This window comes from Saccopteryx leptura, chromosome 3 (genome assembly GCF_036850995.1).
Source record: "Saccopteryx leptura isolate mSacLep1 chromosome 3, mSacLep1_pri_phased_curated, whole genome shotgun sequence".
NCBI classification, from domain to species: domain Eukaryota; kingdom Metazoa; phylum Chordata; class Mammalia; order Chiroptera; family Emballonuridae; genus Saccopteryx; species Saccopteryx leptura.
In genome coordinates, this window is record NC_089505.1 from 81,355,151 (window position 1) to 81,377,254 (window position 22,104).

The 22,104-nt window shown below is 42.4% G+C and overlaps 1 protein-coding gene across 7 annotated transcripts; it reads right to left on the reverse strand.

Annotated features, from left to right (window-relative positions):
* Positions 1-3,790: 3,790 nt before the first annotated feature.
* Positions 3,791-18,023, reverse strand: LOC136399462 (zinc finger protein 583). 7 transcript variants are annotated; one of them, XM_066374646.1, is made up of 5 exons: positions 17,885-18,023; positions 15,871-15,971; positions 9,028-9,117; positions 7,882-7,977; positions 3,791-5,445 (listed from the first exon to the last, which is right to left on the reverse strand). In XM_066374646.1, exons 3-5 carry the CDS (start codon positions 9,062-9,064, stop codon positions 3,968-3,970), a joined length of 1,611 nt encoding a protein of 536 aa, XP_066230743.1. In that variant the 5' UTR covers positions 9,065-9,117; positions 15,871-15,971; positions 17,885-18,023; the 3' UTR covers positions 3,791-3,967. The 7 variants fall into 7 exon arrangements, with proteins under 7 accessions (XP_066230743.1, XP_066230738.1, XP_066230741.1 ...); XM_066374641.1 differs by having other exon boundaries at positions 7,882-7,980; positions 8,991-9,117; XM_066374644.1 differs by having other exon boundaries at positions 7,882-7,980; positions 8,991-9,117; positions 17,981-18,022.
* Between the last annotated feature and the right edge of the window lie 4,081 nt (positions 18,024-22,104).

Consider the following 22,104-nt stretch of genomic DNA (forward strand, 5'->3'; position numbering starts at 1 on the left):
TGGAGTCATCCTCAGCGCCCGGGCCAACTTTGCTCCAATGGAGCCTTGGCTGCAGGAGGGGAAGAGAGAGATAAAGGAGAGGAGGAAGGGTGGAGAAGCAGATGGGCGCTTCTCCTGTGTGCCCTGGCCAGGAATCAAACCCAGGACTTCCACACACTGGGCTGACACTCTTCCACTGAGCCAAGTGGCCAGGGCCTATGCTTACAGCCTTCCTATGGTGATCCTCAGCCATCTGTTCACATTGAAGAAGATGGTTTGATTATCCTATGACTGGCAGTTCTTCAGATACTCCCACTGTCGACCTGTTTCCCCCCAATGGCAGGGGTCACCGGGGTCTCAGTATGCAAGGCAAGGGCTGGAGAGTCCATGAGAGATTCTCCAAACTCCAAAAAGGTTTCTGCTCGGACCAACAACTCTCATTCTGACTGCCCTAGTTCACTGGTAAGTCCATTCTGTTTTTTCAGTTAAGTTTTAAAAATTATATTGCATTCCTGTTTAAAACTTCAGATGTTCCTAATGCCAAAACTTCTCATGATCAGAATATATGATCAGAGTCCCCTCCCCAGAAGAAACACGTACCAGTTGGATGTGTCTGTTCAGAACTTTTTCTAAGCAATTACCTACTTATATAAAGGTAGCAGAAATGTATTTTTAAAATATAACACTATGTATTCTGAAAATTTTCATTTTTCTAATCAATGTCTTTTAGTCAAATCCATGTCAATATTCAGCCCATCCTTTTAAACTGCTGCTGGTATTTCTAGCCTTACATATTCTGTTCTTTGATGGAAGTTTAAATAGTTTCTAGTGTCTTATGTTCTAAACATACTGCCTTCCAAAGGGGCTATAGTGGTTATTAAAACTTCATTGCCTCCAAAGTAGCAATGATAAGATACTCTTTCTCCACAACATTGATAATTTTTGATATTACATAATTTAAATTTGCATCTTAATACTAGCAAGGTTAAATGGATTTATATGTACTGGCCATCAGTATTTCTCTGAATTTTCCATTCTTATCTGTTGTCATTTTTTAAAACTTTCTAATTGAATTTACTGGGGTGACATCGGTTCATAAAACACATAGGTTTCAGGTCTACAGTTCTTTCATACATCTCTGTATATTGTGATCGTCACTCAAGTCTCCTTCCATCACCATTTATCCCCTTTACCCTTTCCTACCTCCTCCTAAGCCCATTTTTATACTTTCTTAGTTGGACTTTATTGATTTGTCAGTATTCTTACATCTCTCCCTTTGTATTACATTACAAATATGATCTACCTTTCCGTTGCCTCTCTTTTAACTTTGTTTAAAAACATGCCGACTTTTGATATCAACTTTATTCATCTTCTTTTATGGCTTAAGTTTTGTGTTTTTTCAAAAGATGGGTCCAACACCAAAGTCATAAACATACTCTAGTGTTATTTTCTTCTAGTACTTTTACACTTAGGATGTTACTGTACGGGAAATCATTTCTGAGGTTAGTGTGAAGTAAGAGACCTATTCAGTGCACTTATAGAAGACAGGGTGGCAGGGGTGCTAACATAACTTTCACACAGAGAAGCGCCTGACATCCTGATGTTAGTGCTTGACGTCCTGTCATCGTGTCTCCTCAGTTCCCCCAGCCTCTACACAAGCCAGTTCGAAGCCTGACCCTCTCTGAGGATCCTTTGCAGATGGGTTCCCATTCCTGAATCCCCGACCATGCAGACGTTTCAGGGAGCAGTTTCTTGTGCTATATTTCATGAATAAATCCTCCCTTTTACAAAATTTGACCCTTGCACCCACAGATGACCCTTGTTCTTTCTTCTTTTTTTTTTTTTTTTTTGTATGTTACCTTTCATACCAGGATATGAAGGGGAGAGACATCTGTGTGCTGTTTGTCAACTGCCAAGAAAATCTTGGTTTGCCCAGTGAAAATTTGGATACTGTTTGCCTTTCACAAGGTTGTACAGTCTGTACTTCTGTGCTGGGCACATAGAAGTATGTCCTTTCATAGGCTTTTGCAATGCATACTTTATTTGGTTTAGCTTGTATTTATTCTGATCCTAGTGAGATTCAGTGGACGTTCATCTGTCCACAGTTGCCTCTTCCTACCCTGAACCCATTGAGGAGGAAGTGTCATGTTCTAAGTGATTGTAGGAGCACGTCTGTTAAGGATATGAATTTTATGGGTTGATGATCTCCACCAATTCTGATGTAGAAACCTTTTGTTTATACCATCTTTGCCTATATAAATGCTTCTGGATCTCATGTCATGTTTAGGAAAGATTGTTCTCCCTCCATGATTTTGTTAGTGTCCTCTAATCACTGTTTTACATTTGTGTAAAAGGATGAGCAGATTGTTTTGTTCAGAGAAGTCCATTTTACCAAAACTGTTAAGCCACTGGCATGAAATGTCACCTTTATTATATTTTCTTTATATGTATGTCTGTATGAATGTGTATGTTCATGCTTACAGAAACCATCTTTCAAGCTTCAAATTCTTCTAAGGATTTTGTTAGGTAGGAGGAATCTGTAGATTCATCTGTGTAAAACTGAGTCTTCCCCTACAGAAGGATAAATGTCTGTTCAAGTCTTTCTTTCATCCTCTATTAACTTTCATCATTTTCTTTGTACCGGTAGTCATTCCTATATGAGTTAGTTCATGCACTGATTACATTCTCAACAGTCAGCAAGTAACATAAAGTGCAAAACAAGTCAGATAGAGGGAACAGTCTGAACTGTAGTGAACTAGAAAACACACGCCCATCTGAAGGTGTTCATGTTCCTTTTAAACTTGATGCATGCCAAATCAAACATGTTTGTGGGCAGCCAGTTTATAAGTATCGATCTATAGTTTTGATTTCTTTTCCCCTCTAGTTTTAGAATAACAGCTAGGATCTCAACAAATTTTTCTATTTTAAATGACATAAATGTAATATAATGCATTCACCTGGAATTAGGAGCAGGGGTCCAACCTTACACTTTCTTTTTTAGTCTTCTTTGGTTATTTCTCTTTTCAAGTTTTATATATATTTGCCTTTGTTTAAATGTAAATGAAGAATACATCTCAGTCAATTCTACTTAACTCGATTTTTAAAATCTGGCTTCTTAGAACCATTGAATATGTAATGAGGTTAGTTTTTCTTACAAAGACCGTCATATCCCTATATGCTCATGCTGAACTAGAAGCCACCATCGAACTCTTTATTATCATGTACTCTTAACATCAATCCTGCTGTATAGATACCCTGGTCACCCATCTTTAGAACAGTGACCACTGTTCCTAATCAGAAATCTTTACAACCTCTTGAGTCTTGAGGGGCTACCTTTGTTATTTCTCAGCTGATCACTGTTGAGATGATCGTGTAGTCTTTGTATACCACAGTATCTTTTTACTTATATTAACATTTACTAAGTGAACACTTTATGCTAGGCACTGTGCTAAGCACTTGACATACATTATCTCATTTAATGCTCACACTAACTTTTGAGGTAGTACCATTGCTGTTCCTATACTATAAATAAAACTGAAGCTTACAAAAGACAAAAGGTTTCTCTAAAATTAGTGGGCTAAAAAAATGGCAGAGGAAAGATTAGAAACAAATCTATTTGATGCTGGAATATAAATGCTTAATTCTGGATAAGTCTCCAAAGAATGAGATGGATACGGGCATAAGATAGCGCCTTTGTAAGGTAGACTGGCAGGGGATATTAGAGGAAGGTCTATTTAGGCTATTTTAAAGAATGTGTGCTTTAACCTAAGCACGATGGGATGCCATTGAGGAGTTTGAATGAGAGGAGTGATATGATGAAAATTTTTAATATAGGTTTGTCTGCAGTGTGGACAACTAACTGACAAAGTCAGTGGAAAATACAAGCAACCAGTTAGAAAGCTATTTCCCAGGGTCCATGTCAAGTAGATTCTTGTGCACTGGACAAGGATGATGCAGTGTAAATGATGAAAGGAGATCCCAGGCATATTTAGGAGATAAAACCTACAGGTCTTGGTAACTGATTGGACCTTGAGGGTAAAGGAGAAGAGAGACTCAAGAATGACCCCATAGTATGAATTCTCTCATGATGGGACAGGTGGGCACGCTGCCTGAAGGATTTCCTACAGTCCTTACATTCGTAGGGTCTCTCTCCAGTGTGGATTCTTTGATGCAGAGTAAGGGAACCACTGTAGCTGAAGGCCTTCCCACACACATGACATTCATAAGGCTTCTCTCCAGTATGAATGCGCTGGTGCTGGGCAAGGCCAGCATTCTGGCTGAATGTCTTCCTACATTCCTTACACACATAAGGCTTTTCTCCAGTATGACTCCGCTGGTGTTGTGCCAGCGATGAGCTGTTGCTGAAGGCCTTCCCACATTTGATACACTCATAGGGTTTCTCCCCAGTATGCACCCGCTGGTGCTGATCGAGGTAGGCAATCTGGCTGAAGGCCTTCCGACACACTTTGCATTCATAAGGTTTCTCCCCAGTGTGAACTCTCTGGTGTTGAGCAAGGTGTGCGTACTGGCTGAAGGTCTTCCTACACTCCTTACATTCATAAGGCCTCTCTCCCGTGTGAATTCTCTGATGAACGATGAGGTAACCACGATGGCTGAAGGCCTTCCCACACACGTGACAGACATAAGGTTTCTCTCCTGTGTGGATTCTCTGATGCTGGGCGAGAAATGAACCATTACTGAAGGCCTTTCCACATTCAACACATTCGAACGGTCTCTCTCCAGTGTGCACTCTCTGGTGTTGCGTCAGGTGTGCAATCTGGCTGAAGGCTTTCTTACATTCGTTACACTGAAATGGTTTCTCTCCAGTATGAACTCTCTGGTGTTGCGCAAGGTGTGCATTCTGGCTGAAGGCCTTCCTGCATTCTTTACACTCGTAGGGCTTCTCCCCAGTATGGATTCGCTTATGTTGAGCTAAGTTGGCACTCTGGCTGAAGCTTTTCCCACATTCAACACAGGCATAGGGCTTCTCCCCCGTATGAATTCTCTGATGGAGAGTAAGGGATGAACTCTGGTTGAAGACTTTCTCACACTCATTACATTTCAAAAGTTTCTTTTCTACATACACCCTCTTATGTTTCCTTTCAAGGGATTGTTTTTGGTAACGTCTCTTTTGTGGCTCATGCTTATGTGCTCTTTCTCTGCTGGGGAAACTCTGTTTTATAGCAAAGATTGCATCCTGGTGGAAGGTTCCCCAAGATTTTGTATATTCATTCCTTGGATCTTCAGCGAGGATTTCTTTATGGGTGATGAGCAGTTGACTAGAATAGACCTTCTTACTTCCCAGTTTGCTCTTCCACCAGCTCACATTTTTAGAGTCTTCTCTCAGACTGGGGCAATTAGGGCTGTACCTAAGACGGCTTCTTCCCATTGTCACTGTTTTGGAGGATTCTTCATAAATCACTTGCTTTGATGAAAAGTTGCTGTTTTTATATGCATAATCCCAATCTAAAAGATAGTAAGAAAAAAAGAGTCTTTTGTGTTTAGGTAATACAGAGAAGGACTTGTAAAACAAAAATTAGTGAACAAAATACATAAGAAGTCTGAGGATTTAATAGCTGTTAAATGCAGTTTAAAAAGTATGATATTATAAAAAAAAACACAAGAATTTTAAAAAGCTGACTAAAGATGTAAATTTAAAAAGATCTTCCTGAATATCCTTTTCTGTGAGATATATTCCCACCAAATGTCAATTTTTCAATTGATCCCTAAAGCTGAGAAGCCTTTATATTGAAGTAATTTTGTATCAAATTGCTTGATTTTATTAACCTGCCACTGCTTTCCCCTCTCCATTCCCAAATCGGATCACCTGTTCTGCTCAAGATTTCTCAATGGTTTCTCAGCACTTTTGAAATTCCTATCATTGGTTCACAAAACCAATGTTAGCACATGAACATAAATGTAAAACCTTTAATAACATTGTAGCACATCAAAGCCAGGAAAATATAAAAGCATAACCATAATCAAGTGTTGTTTATCCCAGGAATGCAAGGTTGGTTTAATAGGTGAAAATCAATGATCACTCCATCAAGATATTGAAGATGAAAAATCATATGATCATTTCAACAGATGTAGAAAGAGTATTTTACTAAATTTATTTGTAAAATTTCTCAGCAAACCAGGAATAGAAAGGAACTTCTAAAACTGAGAAAGAGCCTTTACACAAACTAACATCAAACTTTCTGGTGAAAGACTGAATACCTGTCCCCTTAAGATTGAGAACAATGCAGGTGTATCTATCTGCTCTTACCAGTCTATTCAGCATTGTAAGGAGGCTCTAGCTATTGTAATAAATCAAGAAAAACAAGGCATAAGGATCAGAAAGGAAGAAATAAAACTGTATTGGCAGGTAATATGATTGTCTATGCAGAAAATGGTCAGAAACCTACAAAACAACGACTAAAAGAACTAGATGAATCTAGCAAAGTTAAAAGCTATAAAGTTAATATAAAATCAATTTCCATTTTTGCATACAACAAACAAACAAGTGGAAGATGGAGTTCTTAAGAATTTTATTTATAATAGCACAAAAAATTAAGACTCATAAAAAATTTGTTTTTAGATATTTAAGACCACTACACTGGATACAACAGAATATTGTGAACAGGAAGAAGACTAATAAATGATTAAATAAGCCATATTCATGAACTGGAAAGCTCAATGATGTTAGGATTTCAATTCCCTCCCGAATTGATGTACAGAGTCATCATAATCCCAATCAAAAATTTTGGGTAGAAATTCTCAACTTTGTTCTAAAATTTATATGGAAATGCAAATGAGCTAAAACAGCCAAAGTGGTATTACAAATTGAACTCTCTGATGTCAAAATTTACTATATAGCTACAGATATCAGACAGTATGTTACTGGTGAAAGGATGGACATACAGATCAATGGAACAGAACCAAGTTCAGAACTTAGACCCATGCATTTATGGTCAGCCAATTTTCAACAAAGGTACTACTAACAAGGCGATATAACAGGGATTGGAAAGTCTTTACAACAAAGGATACTGGAGCAACTGAATATCCAAAAGGGGAAAAAATGAACCTCAATCTTTATTTCACACAAGGCACAAAAATTAGGTCAATGGATCATACACCCAAATATAAAATATAAAATTCCTAGAAAGAAACGTAGAAGAAAATGTTGATGACCTGGGAGTAAGCAAGAATTTCTTATATAGGGTGCAGAAGCACCAACCAAGACAAATTAACAAATGGACTTCATAAAAATGGAAAACTGTGGATATGGAAAAGACAGCAGTAAACACACACACACACACACATACACACACACACACAAAACATAAACCACAACTGGCATGCATACATATATCCCAACACACATAAATGACAAAGGACTTGGACTAAGGTAAACATCTATCCCTTACAACTAACTCAATAAGAAGAAAAACAACCCACTCAAACACGGGCAAAAATTTTGAACAAACACTTCACAGAAGATAAATGAATGGCCAAGAAGTTCATGGAAAGATGCTCAACATTATTAGTAAAAAATCATGAATCAAATAAATGAATCAATCCTTTAAGGGAGGTGAGTGACTGAAAAGGAAAAATAGAGGCATTGCTGCGTCCGGATTTTTTCAATGTGATGGAGCGACCCGGACAAAAGTAAAAAGCAAGAACAAGGAGACCCTATGACACCTGGACCCAAAGAACAGGACAGGTTCTCAGAGAAGACAGTGATGGGAGAGAAAATAAGTTGGGAAGCTCATGCTAAAGATGCCTCGGTGTTTGTCCAAGGCCTGTAGCCGTTAAGAAAAGCTACTCAGAAACCATCAGTTACAAGCTGGAACTCTCTCAGAATGGGAGAGCCTTCCTTTCTTGCAATGGCCTTGACCTCCCCAGTTCTCTCTCACTCACCAGAGCTTGCGCCCCCAGTCCTCGCCTTCTCCGCCAGCCATGGCTCTTTTTCTTGCTCCAGCAGTGAGATCACCTCTGGCTTAGACATGGAGACTCCTGCTTATGAGACATAATGGAGGAATTATTAGCCAGGCCCTCAAATCAGACTGAGTAGCGTGATGATCAGGAGGTAGTGGGGGGGGGACATTATAGAAGGGAGTCGTGGGAGCAGAAGTGTTCTGAAGAATGAGGAAGAGGAAGGTGCAGGCATAGTTGAATGAAGCTGCCTGTTCTACAAATCCCAGCCTGTTTGGGGGGAGCACCAGGAAAGAGAAGTTCAGTAAAGTACCATAGTTCCCCACATATAAAATGCTCCCACATATAAGACGCACCTTAATTTTGGGGGCCCAAAATTTGAAAAAGAAATGTATGACATAAAGTTATTGAACTCAGGTTGTTTTCTTCATAAAATTCATACAACTCCTCATCATTGACAAAACTCCCATCCGTTAGCTTGTCCTCATCTGTGTCTGAGGACGAATCAATGTCTTCAACAACGAGCACAAAAACAAGTGCGGAAAAAGCAGGAAATGCAAGTAAAAAGTCTACAACTGGCCCTGGCCAGTTGGCTCAGTGGTAGAGTGTCAGCCAGGCGTCTGGAAGTCTCAGGTTCAATTCCCAGCCAGGGCACACAGGAGAAGGGCCCATCTGCTTCTCCACCGTTCCCCCTTTCCTTCCTCTGTCTCTCTTCCCCTCCCGTAGCCAAGGCTTCATTGGAGCAAAGTTGGCCCGGGTGCTGAGGATGGCTCCATGGCCTCCACCTCAGGTGCTAAAAAGAGCTCAGTTGCTGAGCAACAAAGCAACGCCCCAGATGGGCATGCCGGGTGGATCCCAGTCGGGTGCATGCAGGAGTTTGTCTGTTTGCCTCCCCGCTCCTACGTTTGGAAAAATACAAAAAATTTTTAAAAAATCTACAACCCCTGTATAAGACGTGCCCGGTTTTTAGACCCCCAACTTTTTGTAAAATGGTGCATCTTATACATGGGGAAATACGGTAGGTCAGAGGCTTCCTACACATTATGCTGTAGAGCAGCCCAATGTGCAGATTTGGAATTATGGGGAGACCTCACCCAGGGAGACCAGGTTCCTGTAGTTCTCCAGCATCACCTTTCGGTACAGATTCCTCTGAGCAAGATTCAGCCATTCCCACTCCTCTTGAGAGAAATCTATGGCCACATCCCCAAATGTCACCACATCCTGAAATGACATAAACACACTCTTGTCCAACCAGTGTTCTTACCCTCCCATGGACGTAGTCTGAAGAGCTAAATCAGCTATGGTTTTGGAGAGAAAGACCATGTATAGTGGCATTTTCTGGAGGTATTTTACATTCTGAGCAACACAGGTCAAGTAATGGCTGGGTGACTCCCCTGTGCTTACTTTTGATGTCGCCATGCTAAGTGTACTATTTCAGAGTTAGCCTCTGCTGACAGAGAAGATTTATAGCACAAGAGTGAGCATAACAGCACTCAACAATCAAGTGTAAAATAATACGTTGTGCACACTAAATGCGAGAGCGTGTCTCAGTGTGGAAAATCAGGGTAGGTTGCAGCAGTGAAGAAGGACTTCGAGGAAGAGACAGGAATGTGAGTTAAGTCTTCCAAGATGTTGGTGGTCTAAACCTGCATTTTTCCAAACTCTACGGTGGAATATTCCAGATGTACCAGTAAGATGCATATGTGTGTGTAGATATGTGTGTATGTGTGTGTAAATAATAGTAATACATATACATACACACATATGCACATCCTAATATATACATACACATCCTATCCTATTAATGTTTATAATACTAATTTTCTAAAATTAAGTGCCGTATTTTTTGCTCCATAAGACACACCTGACCATAAGACACACCTAGGGTTTTAAGGAGGAAAATAAGAAAAAAAATATTCTGAACCAAATGGTGTGTTAAAATATTTAATAAAATACCATATTTTTCACTCCATAAGACACACAGGCATTTACCCCTCCACTTTTAGGGGGGAAAAAGTGCATCTTATGGAGTGAAAAATACGGCACATATGTAAGAAAATAGTAAACAAGTTTTGTAGTGATTTTGAAAAAATATAATTAAAACAAATGTACACCATTTACACAGAAGAAGCAGGGTCCACAAAAGGTTATCTAACAGCTTTTGATGACTCCACTGAGTTTCAAAAACACCTGGAAACCTATCATGCTCCCTAAGAGACAAAATAATAGTAATTTTAAACACTGCTAATAAACTCAGTGACTATTTCCAGTGTGATCATGAAGTACATCAGAAATACCTACAGCTCTCAATGGAGGGAAACACCCAATTTCACATGTCAATGTGCAAGAGAGTTTTTTGAATGTCACTAGATGGCTAGGTCTCAAATACTGCCACTGTATGTTGAATTAAGGTTCTTATTCACAATGTGCGACAAGACCTAATCTGCTCCCTAAAAATTCAAAATGGGTATCCTTCCTAACGAGGTACATCTGCTCCGGGTTACCAGGGTTTGCTGTATAGTTTTGGACATGCTTCTTAGATTTGGCATGTCACAGACCAAGGCCCCGTCTCAGCTGGGCTGACGGGCAGGTGGCACTCAATGGGACACACCTGGACAGGTGAACTGAGTGGTCAGATACTGAAATACCACCGCACAGGTTGGTGAACAGCTACCACATGGACCCTGCGGGCCACCATGCCAGATGTCCCCTCCATCCTGCAGTAGAGGGGGAGGTCTAGCATGCCAGCGCCTTTGAGGACCCCAGATGGAGTGAGTTCTGGTGTATTCTTGGCCTTAGTGGTTGTCAAATAGCAACATCACTTCTCCCCTTCCTGTGACTCGCAGAGTAATGCTCCTACTGACAATGTGTTTAAGCGCGTCACTGATTTCACACAAAAACCTTTCTCATCAAAAAAATTCATGTCCCTGGCCAGTTGGCTCAGCGGTAGAGTGTTGGCCTGCTGTGTAGAAGTCCCAGGTTCAATTCCCAGCTGAGGCACACAGGAGAAGCGCCCATCTGCTTCTCCATCCTCCCCTCTCTCCTTCCTCTCTATCTCTCTCCTCTCCTCCCACAGCCAAGGCTCCATTGGAGCAAAGGATGGCTCTGTGGCCTCTGCCTCAGGCGCTCGAGTGGCTCTGGTTGCAACAGAGCGACGCCCCAGATGGGCTGAGCATTGCCCCCTGGTGGGCGTGCCAGGTGGATCCCGGTCAGGCACATGCAGGAGTCTGGACAGGGGCTAATGTTCCTTTTTATTTTTAATTTTTTTTTAAAATTGACTTGAGAGAGAGAGGAAGAGGGGGAGAGAGAAAGAGAGAGACAGGAAAATCAACCTGTTCCTGTACGTGCCCTGACCGGGGATCAAACTAGCAACCTCTGTGCTTCCAGTCAATTCTCCAACCAACTGAGCTAGCCGCCCAGGGCTTAAGTTCTTAAAGACATTTTTTAGCTGCACTAATGGATCCTAGGTTTCAATCATCTTATTCACATTTTTCACTTGGCCAATGAGACTTGGCTACCTTTCAAGTATTTTTATATTTGTTTTTATGTGGTAAAACAGAATATTCATAAAATTTTGGCATCATAAAAGGAAACTTAGAAAATGATAGTCAGTATTTCTACCTTCAGTGAATTTTCTCCCTTTTTACACATGATTGTAGCCAAAAGGCCAAGAAGTTTCCCCCCCCTTTTTAAGTTAAAGAATTGGAAGTCCTCCACATCCCCACACCTACCTATCAGATAACCTTACCTCTTAGAAGTGGCCAAAATTTACAGTTAGTATATGTTTGTTTAAATGTTTCCTTATACAGGTGTCTATCATTATCTATACATATTCATTGACTTATAACATCAGTCATGTTGGGTAGATAATATCACACGGTATAAGCATGCCCTATCTTAAGTACTAACCCCTTGATTATTTTCAGTTATGTGAATCTTAATTTTTCACTCTGATGCTGCAATGTCTCTATTTTCTTTTTCTTTTTTTTTCTGAAGTTAGAAGCGAGGAGGCAAAGAGACAGACTCCTGCATGCGCCCAACCGGGATCCACCCAGCATGCCCACCAGGGGGTGATGCTCTGCCCATCTGGGGCGTTGCTCCGCTGCAATTGGAGCCATTCTAGCATCTGAGGTGGAGGCCATGGAGCCATCCTCAGCACCCGGGCCAACTTTGCTCCAGTAGAGCCTTGGCTGTGTGTGTGTGGGGGAGAGATAGAGAGAAAGGAGAAGGGGAATGGTGGAGAAGCAGATGGGTGCTTCTCTTGTGTGCCCTGGCCAGGAATCGAACCCGGGACTTCCACATGCCAGGCTGATGCTCTACTGCTGAGCCAATCAACCGGGGCTCTAGTTTCTTAAAATAAATTTTTATATGTTTTCCTGCCCATTGAGACTAGGATATCCCCAAATTACATAAACTCAGAAAAAAAAATTAAATTACACTCTTTTAACCCAGCAAGAAGAGGAGCTAACGAAAACCTGGTCTGGCTGGGAATAAAGTACTGACCTGCAGTACTTTACTGCAGAGAAATATTAAATAGGGGTTCTTCAGGTAGAAGAAACTTGAAAGCAAATGGAAGCATAGAAACAAAGAAAAAAATTAAGTACCCAAAACAGAAACTATACACCATATATAACATCTACTGACAATAGTTTCTTGGGGTCATATTGCTATAGGGTCTAATCTTGTTCAGGAAGCAGTAAGAGAATTATAGAAGGAAGATTATAGGAGGAAGAAAGATTATTACCTAATGAGTAATAGATACATATTATCCTAAAATGTTCATTAAAAGAATAATATATAGGCCTTGCTTATATATTATTTTCAGTTGTGTGAATCTTAATTTTTCACTCTGATGCTGCAATGTCTCTATTTTCATTTTTTTCTATTATTTTTTATTATTTTACTGGTTGGCTCAGTGGTAGAGCGTCGGCCCAGTGTGTGGAAGTCCCGGGTTCGATTCCTGGCCAGGGCACACAGGAGAAGAGCCCATCTGCTTCTCTACCCCTCCCCCTCTCCTTTCTCTCTATCTCTCTCTTCCCCTCCCACAGCCAAGGCTCCATTGGAGCAAAATTGGCCCCGGGCCCTGAGGATGGCTTCATGTCCTCCCCCTAAGGGGCTAGAATGGCTCCTGCAGCAACGGAGCAATGCCCTAGATGGGCCAAGTATCGCCCCTTGGTGGGCATGCCGGGTGGATCCCAGTCGGGCATATGCGGGAATCTGTCTCTCTGCCTCCCCACTTCTCACTTTGGAAAAATACAAAACAAATAAAAATAAAAAACAAAAATAAAATGAGGCCCAGGGTAGTTACGGGCTAGATCACGTAAGGCTTTATAGGTAGTGATTTCATTTCCAAGTAAAACAGAAGCCAGTGAAGGTTCTGGGGGAAGGAATGAAATGATGTGCTCCGCCCCAGGGGGCACACCACCGTTCCCTACCACTCTCTTCAAATCGTCACTCACCTACCCTCATCTCTGCTCCTGACCCACTACATACCCTACATCTTCCCACAATGGCAGTGACAGGAATCTGTTGCTTCCCTCCGTTGGCCTCTATTTCCTCATGTATAAAATGAGATTTGGACAAGCTAACCCCCAATCTTCTTCCCAGCTTTATTATTTTATGAGCTTGGACCTGTGCTGTCCAATACACTAGTTCCTGACCACGTGTCGCTATTTAAATATAAATCAATTAGCATTATAAATTCAGTTCCTCAGTCACCCTGGTACAGACAAGTGCTCCACAGCCATGTGGGGCACATTTATTTTAAATGTATTTTTTAACATTTCTTTATTGATTTTAGTGAGAGAGGAAAAAGGAGAGAGGAGAGAGAGAGAGAGAGAGAGAGAGAGAGAGAGAGACAGGAAGATTGGTCTTTCCTGTATGTGACTGGAAATTGAACCAGCAGCCTCTGTGCTTTGGTTGATGCTCTAACCAACCAAGCTATCCAGCCAGGACTACGTTTCTATCCTCAATCATTACAGGAAGTTCCACTGGACACTGCTGATTTCTGCTTCTGCCTCATCATCCTCTATACACCCATTCTCTGTATTTTCATCTAGTAGTGTGCATAGTTTTGTTTTTCAGATACGACCTACACAAGGTGAGGAAAAAATTTTTTTTTCTAAATGAATAATCCATCCCTTCTCCGCATTATATAAATATAATAAACAAACCAGTCGGTACTAAATTCCATGCAAAAAAAAAAGACAGAGTCTGTTTTAATTTACCACTTAGTCCAGTTAATATAGCACTTGGTACAGTTAAATCCTGAACAACTAACTATATGTCTAGTGAATGAGTTTTTTCCATTCTTATTTATACTTCCATTTGTTTCTAGACATTAAATACTGATCTTTCCATTTGTTCCTTCTGGCTCCCATGCCAGACTATTATTTACTGTTATAGATGGAGGTAGCCATTTTTAAATGTGGATTCAGGCCCTGGCCGTGGCTCAGTGAATAGAGTGTCAGCCTAACATAGGGATGTCCTGGGTTCAATTCCCAGTCTGGACACACAGGAGAAGGGACCATCTACTTCTCCCCACCTCCCTCTCCTCCTTCTCTCCCTCTTCCCTTCCCACAGCCAGTGGCTTGATTGGTTCGAGCATGGCCCTAGGCACTGAGGATAGCTTGGTTAGCCCAAGCATCTCAGCCTCCGGTGCTAAAAATAGCTCAGTACTCAAGCATTGGCCCCAGACGGGGTTGCTTGGTGGATCCCAGTCAGGGTTCATGCAGGAGTCTGTCTCACTATCTGCCCTCCTCTCACTTAAGAAAATAAATAAATAAACAAATAAATGTGGATTCAAGTACTCTCTACTATTATTCTTTTACAAAAATGTTTCCTGCTATTTTTCCATTTTTATTCCACTAAACTTAACTGGATGACCTAGAATACACTAGCTATAGCCAGCTACTTACTGAGGATGTCCCTAAAGCAGGACCTCATTACTCCCATGAAGTTCAACTCCTCAAAGCGCACAGCACACCTGACCAGGCAGTGGTGCAGTGGATAGAGCGTCAGACTGGGATGCAGAGGACCCAGGTTCAAAACTCAGAGGTTGCTGGCTTGAGTGCAGGCTCGTCAGGCTTGAGTGTGGGCTCACCAGCTTGAGCGCGGGATCATACACATGACCCCAAGGTCGCTGGCTTGAGCAAGGGGTCACTTGGTCTGCTGGAGACCCCAGTCAAGGCACTCAATGAACAACTAATGTGCCGCAATGAAGAATTGATGTTTCTCATCTCTCTCCCTTCCTGTCTTTCCCTATCTGTCCTTCTCTCTGTCCCTGTCACACACACACAAAAAAAAGCCCACAGCATGCCTGAAAAAAATCCCTGCCCTATCTGCCCCACATGACACTACTACTCAAGACCCAACACATTCCATTCCTCAGGATCACCCTGAGCAAGAGACCTTGTCGCATACTATGACTAAGCTCTAAGCTGGTGGTCACATCTGAATACACATCCTGACCACCATGAATCAAGTCCCTACCACGGAGGCTCTTATATACCCTCCAGGAGTGCATGTTTGCCTCTTCAGAGATCCTAACCCATAGAAGTTGCTCAATGATTTCTTGAACGAAGACTAAAATGATAAGAAAAAGAGGAAGCTGCCCAACCTGTGGTGGCGCAGTGGATAGAGCGTCCACCTGGAACACTGAGGTCGCTGGTTCAAAACCCTGGGCTTGCCTGGTCAAGGCACATATGGGAGTTGATGCTTCCTGCTCCTCCCCCCCTACCTGCCTTCTCTCTCTCACCTCCTTCTCTCTAAAATGAATAGATAAAAATCTAAAAAAAATGCATTGGCTCACTGGGTTTTTTGGAAACCCCCTTTTTACTGGACTGGAGAACATGGGGACCAGGTCACCAATAGATGGGACTTTGTTTGGCTGGGGAGTTTCAGAAGAAACCCACAACGTTCCCATCAAACCTCAATCAAGGCATTTTGGGGAAGGGGGAAGAAATGCTTCCTTACCTTGGACATGGCTTTAAAAATTTAAGAATTGATGGTGGCTCTCCTGTCCTCTTCCTTCAGGGCCCTCTGTGGTAGACAGGCAGTACCGGGAGAAAACAGAGCTGCAGAGGGAGACAGAAACCCTGCATCACCAGTCTAGAAATGCCCGTTTCCTTCTCCCCCACCACAGACCTAGGCTAGTGGTATCCCTGCATTGGTCATTTCTGTCTAAATTTACATACAGTTCTTTTTCCCAGGTGTTTTTAGATCTCAGGAACCCCATTTGAACTTCCTGTGCATAAGCCCGCTCCTTCCTGATACTTATAAACAGGAACAGTATCTACCCTTCAGAACAGCACTACCCAATAAGGATCCCCCACACACACACCCTTCACACATGATGGCTCACCAGTGAAATTATTCAAGGCTTCACGATACTAAGTAATTAAGCCCAACTGGAATCCAGGTCCAACTTTTAAAATTTTTTTTGTATTTTTCTGAAGTGAGAAGCAGGGAGGCAGAGAGACAGACTCCTGCATGCGCCTAACTGGGATCCACCCGGCATGTCCACCAGGGGGCAATGCTCTGCCCATCTGGGGCTTTGCTCCCTTGCAACCAGAGCTGTTCTAGTGCCTAAGGTGGAGGCCATGGAGCCATCCTCAGCGCTTGGGCCAACTTTGCTCCAATGGAGCCTTGGCTGTAGAAAGGGAAGAGAGAGACAGAGAAGACGGAGAGGGGGAAGGGTGGAGAAGCAGATGGGCACTTCTCCTGTGTGTTCTGGCTGGGAATCAAACCCCGGGACTTCCACATGCCAGGCCGATGCTCTACCACTGAGCCAACTAGCCAGGGCCTCCAGGTCCAACTTTTAATCTTCCCACCAGATGATGATGATGTTGAAAGGAAACATGTCCCCACTCTTTCTACAAAGACGAGAGATCAGCTACAGAGTGGCGGTCTCAGAGAAAAAGCATCTTTACACTGAGTAGGAATCAGAGGGGGCATGCGGTCTGGAAGGTCCTGGGCCATGGAGTCAGGACAGGGTGCTTCTGGTCCTGGTTTGTGACAGACGGCACCTGGGAACAGAGCTCTTGACTTTTCTGAGGAATTCCCCAGGGGAGACGTAAATGAGAGACTACCCATGAACAGTCACTGCAATCCCTTCACCTGTTCCTTCTTTTCCTCTGACCCCACTGCGTGGAGAGTCAAGCAGCATCTTCAGTGATAAGGATCACTAGGTTGGGGGATGGAGATGCCCCCAACACCCCAAGCCGGAATCACGAGCTCCGCGACCTCCCTGGGGTTAGGGGACCACTCCGAACCTCAGGAAAATGGCACCTACTACACCCTAGGAGCTATTGGCGTCATCGGGAGATATAGATGATCCTTTGTGATCTACCCGTGGCAGGCATTCTGCCTTTTGTTTTCACAAACAGCACACAGTAGGTCTCCCTTTTTCTGTTCCAGAGGGACTTAGGCGAGAGTGATGAAGAGACCTTCTTCTGCACCAGAGAGGAGGGCTGAGGTCCAGCAGCCCGGTCTAAACGATGTCCAGGGCCCAAGGCTGGGGTGTCCTCCGTGTCTCCTCCTCCTCGCCTTCCCTGTCCCCACTGCTCCCTATGTCTTCTCTGCTTCCTGTGCATGTCTGCTTCCCACCCCCCAGCACCGGCCCTCCTGCTGGCCCACTGGGGCCACGCTCCTCGCAGCGGGTCACTCAAGGCCACCTGGGGTCCACTGCCACGCTCACAGTGTCACTCTCAGTCCTAAGACCACACAATCAATCATAGCAGACTCACACGATCACACATGCATGCATACATACATGCACACACATGCATATACACACATGCACACACATAGAGCCGCCCAGTGGCCCGCTCGCTGTCACAGCCATGGTCACACACACACACACACACACACACACAAAGTGACACGACCTCACACTGTCACACCCGCATGATGACTCCCAATTGGCTCCCACACGCGGTGATAGGTCCCTTCACCCGCCCGCCCGCCGGCCCCCGGACCTCCTCCTCACCGACTCCTCCCTCCGCGCCTCGGGTACAGGCAGGGGGCTCAGCATCCCCCGGGGCCGGGGCGGGGACTCGATCCCAGGGCGGACCCGCGGACTCACAAAGGGGCCGAAGCGCTCGTGCGGGCGGGCTGCCGCCCGCCGCAGTGGCCACTAGGAAGTGTAGTCCAGCGTCGGGTACGGCGCAGAGCATGCTGGGACTGCTCGCCGGGTCCTCCATCACGCGGCACACTAAGGCGGACCGAGGTCCGCCCAGGCCTAGGTGGGTTGGTTCTACTGCGCAGGCGCATTTCGCTCGGGTTCCGCCCCACCCCCCACCCCCCAAGTCCGGCGCGCGGCGGACGGGGCCGTGATGCGCAAGCGCAGTGGGCGGAAACGGCAGCCTAGCCAGGACAAGCAAAGAGAAGAGTCCGCAGAAGACGTACGAGTGGGAAAGAGCTTGGGATGTCTCTTTCTTTTTCCTGTTTCTTCTCTCTCCTCAACTATCTTTCTAAATCATTTATTTATTCAGCGCCTCCGTGTGCCGGGGACACAACTGTGAACCCGTAGCTGACGTTCTAATGCGGGAGACATTCAAGAGAAAAATAAATAAAAGGATACTAATGTATATATTCGGAAGTGATCAGGGTTATAAGAAAAAAACAAAACAGCAGAGTTTATAGATCATTCACTTCTTCCTTCTTTCAGTCATACTCTCTGGTTTCCAATGCACCCGTCTGAAAATATTTGATAAAACTCCTATCTTTCGTTCTAGCTCCGATTTATTCATGTCTCAGTTCTGCCAACATTGGGTTGTACACTTCAGGGCTTCAACATGACGTTCCAACAAAGGCACCAATGACAAAAAGCATTACATGAGTTGGGAATTTTGATATTGAGAAAATAAAAAGAAAAAAGTAAAGTATTGTTGATAGTAACAAATTGTTGATATAAACAATAGGGTTACAAGTAGAAGGATCAAATAAGTGATCTATCCGTGTGAAAACCATAGCATTTATAGAAAGAATATCTGTGATGAAGCCATCTGTGCAAATACATCTTGGGTGCGTGTGTGTGGATGTGTGTTTACAAGTAGGAACAAAACTGCTACTATTTGCATTAAGACTCAATATGGGAAAAACTATTCTGATCTATGAATAGTTAAAGGAACACAATACACAAAAATTGTTGGTTTTGTGTCCGACGAATTTCTGCTTATCTTTCCCCTTGCTTTTTCCAAACCACATGGACAAACCTTACGCAAGTTAAAGCATACTAGCAAACTACCAGGTTTTTGCAGTCTTTTCCACATGTCACAAATGTTTGAAGAGTATCATTAGCCTGAAGATTTGTGGTAACATGTTTCATTTTCAGCCATTATCGCTTAAACTTCTACAAAGCTTAGTAATAGTCACGAAGTGAATCAAAATTTACTTTGATTTTCATAAAAACACATTTGTCAATTTCAAGTCAGCAAACAGATGACTGCATATCAAAGTGTAATGTAATAATCCAATTACATCATTTTGAGCAGTTAAGATAAAATATGGACGGGACCCATTTATTTTGCTCTCAGTAGTCACAATGAAGATGCAATACTTTTATTTTTTTATGGCATAGTATGGAGCAATTTTAAGTCTATTATCTATTCTGAGTTAATTTTTATAAATAAGATTGAGGTCAAAGTCCTCTTTTGGAGGGGGGGGCGTTGTTGGAGGCGTATGAATGGCTCCAGCACTGTTTGTTGAAAGACTATTCTTCCATTAAATTGCTTTAGTACCTTTGTCAAAAGTCATTTCAGATACCTGACAAGAACTTGTATCCAGAATATGTAAAAGACACTTAAAAGTGACTAATAAAAACAAAATAACAATTTCAAAAATGGCATTTTAATAGAAATTTCTCCAAAGACAAATTAAAAGGCACTCAACATCATTAGTCCTAAATTATGACTATACCAGATACCAGTATTTCCTCATTTAAAATTCTAACCTAGGCCCTGGCCAATTGGATCAGCGGTAGAGCATCGGCCCGGCGTGTGTGGAACTCCTGGCCAGGACACACACAAGAAACACCCATTTGCTTCTCCACCCTTCCCCCTCTCCTTTCTCTCCCTTTCTTCCCCTTCCTCAGCCAAGGCTCCATTGGAGCAAGTTGGCCCAGGCACTGAGGATGGCTTCATGGCCTCTGCCTCAGGTGCTAGAATGGCTCCAGCCGCAAAGGAGCAACGCCACAGATTGGCAGAACATCGCCCCCTAGTGGACATGCCGTGTGGATCCGTGTAGGGCCGGTACAAGAGTCTGTCTCTCTGCTTCCCCGCTTCTCACTTCAGAAAAATACAAAAAAAATAAATAAAATTCTAACCTAAAAAAAAAAAGATTCTAGCCTCGACTTTTCCCCTAAAATGATACAGTGCTCCCTCGTCTATCGCGGGGGTTAGGTTCCAGAACCCCTCACAATAGGTGAAATCCATGAAGTTGCAACCTTATATTTATTTTATTATTTATATATTTTAAGGCTTTATAAACCCTCCCCACACTCTTATAAACCTTCCCCATGCTGTTATTAACCTTTCCTACAATCTTTTTTTTTTTTTTTTGTATTTTTCTGAAGCTGGAAACGGGGAGGCAGTCAGACAGACTCCCACATGCGCCCGACCGGGATCCACCCGGCATGCCCACCAGGGGGCGATGCTCTGCTGTTGTTGTGGTTCGGGGGCGCAGAGAGAGAGATCAGCAGATGGAATCATCAAGGACTAGCAAAGGACAACCGCTCGTTCAGTCAAATGGCCCTGAGTTCATGCAGTGTCCTAATTTTATTCACAAGACTTCAAAAAGCTTGTTTACTGAGAAATTGGCATAACATCAAGAGTAACTTTTACTTAAAGATACATAGAGTACACCTGCAAGATAGCTTAGTAACAACATAATATCAGAAGGCATTAATTGCTATTGCTTCTATGGATCCCACAACATTCCTCTCCTTATCTTAAGGGATAACCTTGGAAGGTACTAAAATCTTATGAGAATGTTTTACTGAGAAAAGCCCAGCAACTGCCTTCAGTCACATAGACCTGTTTCAGTGACCCACTTTCAAATCACAAAACAATTTTCTTGGCAAAACATTCTTTTCTTGTTGGCTGTGTTCCCATCCAAGGCCATGCAATGGGTTATTCCACTACATTTCCCCCTTTTTGTTTATGCTGAATGTTATGAAGCACCACAGAAAACAGCCTTCTGTCATTCATCCCTTATTTCTCTTGCTTTGATTTGTCAACAGACTACATATAAAAGAAAACATAGAATTAATATTATTATAAAAAGTCCTACAGTGGATCCCCAAAATTCTTTAATATATTCAATAGGATTTAATTGTGATAAATTATCCATTAATCCCTTCAATATAGTTTGACATGTTAGAATTTATAATTTTCTTTGAAAAGCTTCATGAATATGTCTTTGTAATTTAATGATTTTTTTAGTTACATTATCATGATTTAACAAATGTTTTTTTAACATTTTCCTAATGGAAATAAGTATGATTTTAAGAAATAGGGTAACACAAAAAGTAGTTACATTCTAATCACATCTTAGCTTAATTTGTCTTTGCAGGCTAACAATTTGATCTCTTAACACAATCATAGTCTGTTCTAAATCATTAACTTTAGTATTAATGTTACTATTTATACGTTATTGAGAAGTTCACAGTTGTTCAGAATCTTCATGCCATTTTTGCACAAAGTCCACAGTCTGTATACTTTGATGTAATGTAACTCCAGATACAGCAGCCACGGTGGTTACAGCTATTAGTCCCATAATGGTGGCGATGATCAGTCCAACCAGTCTCTTGGTTCCCTTCAAGGACTTAATAAGATGTTGTAACAGCATCATGAAAGGGGAACCCTGCTACATCCGATGCATCTGTACTGGAATCTAGACTCCTGTTCAAGTTCTTAAAATGTAAAGACTTTGACTATTTTATTAAAAAGAATAGAAGAGTTAATACATCTACAAAAAGCACACTTATTGCAAGTTATTGAATAATTTTCAGTTGTCTATTTGGTTTCACCTATAACAAATATATAAAGCAATTTAACACAAGCAGATATGAAATGTGTTTCATTTTTCTTAAAGATTAACATAATATAATTAGAAGGATAATTTCTCCAGATTTTTCCTTTCTACACTGACATGTGTTTAAGTGCCATGGCTACTTTCCACAAATGATATTGTATAGGACCAAATTTT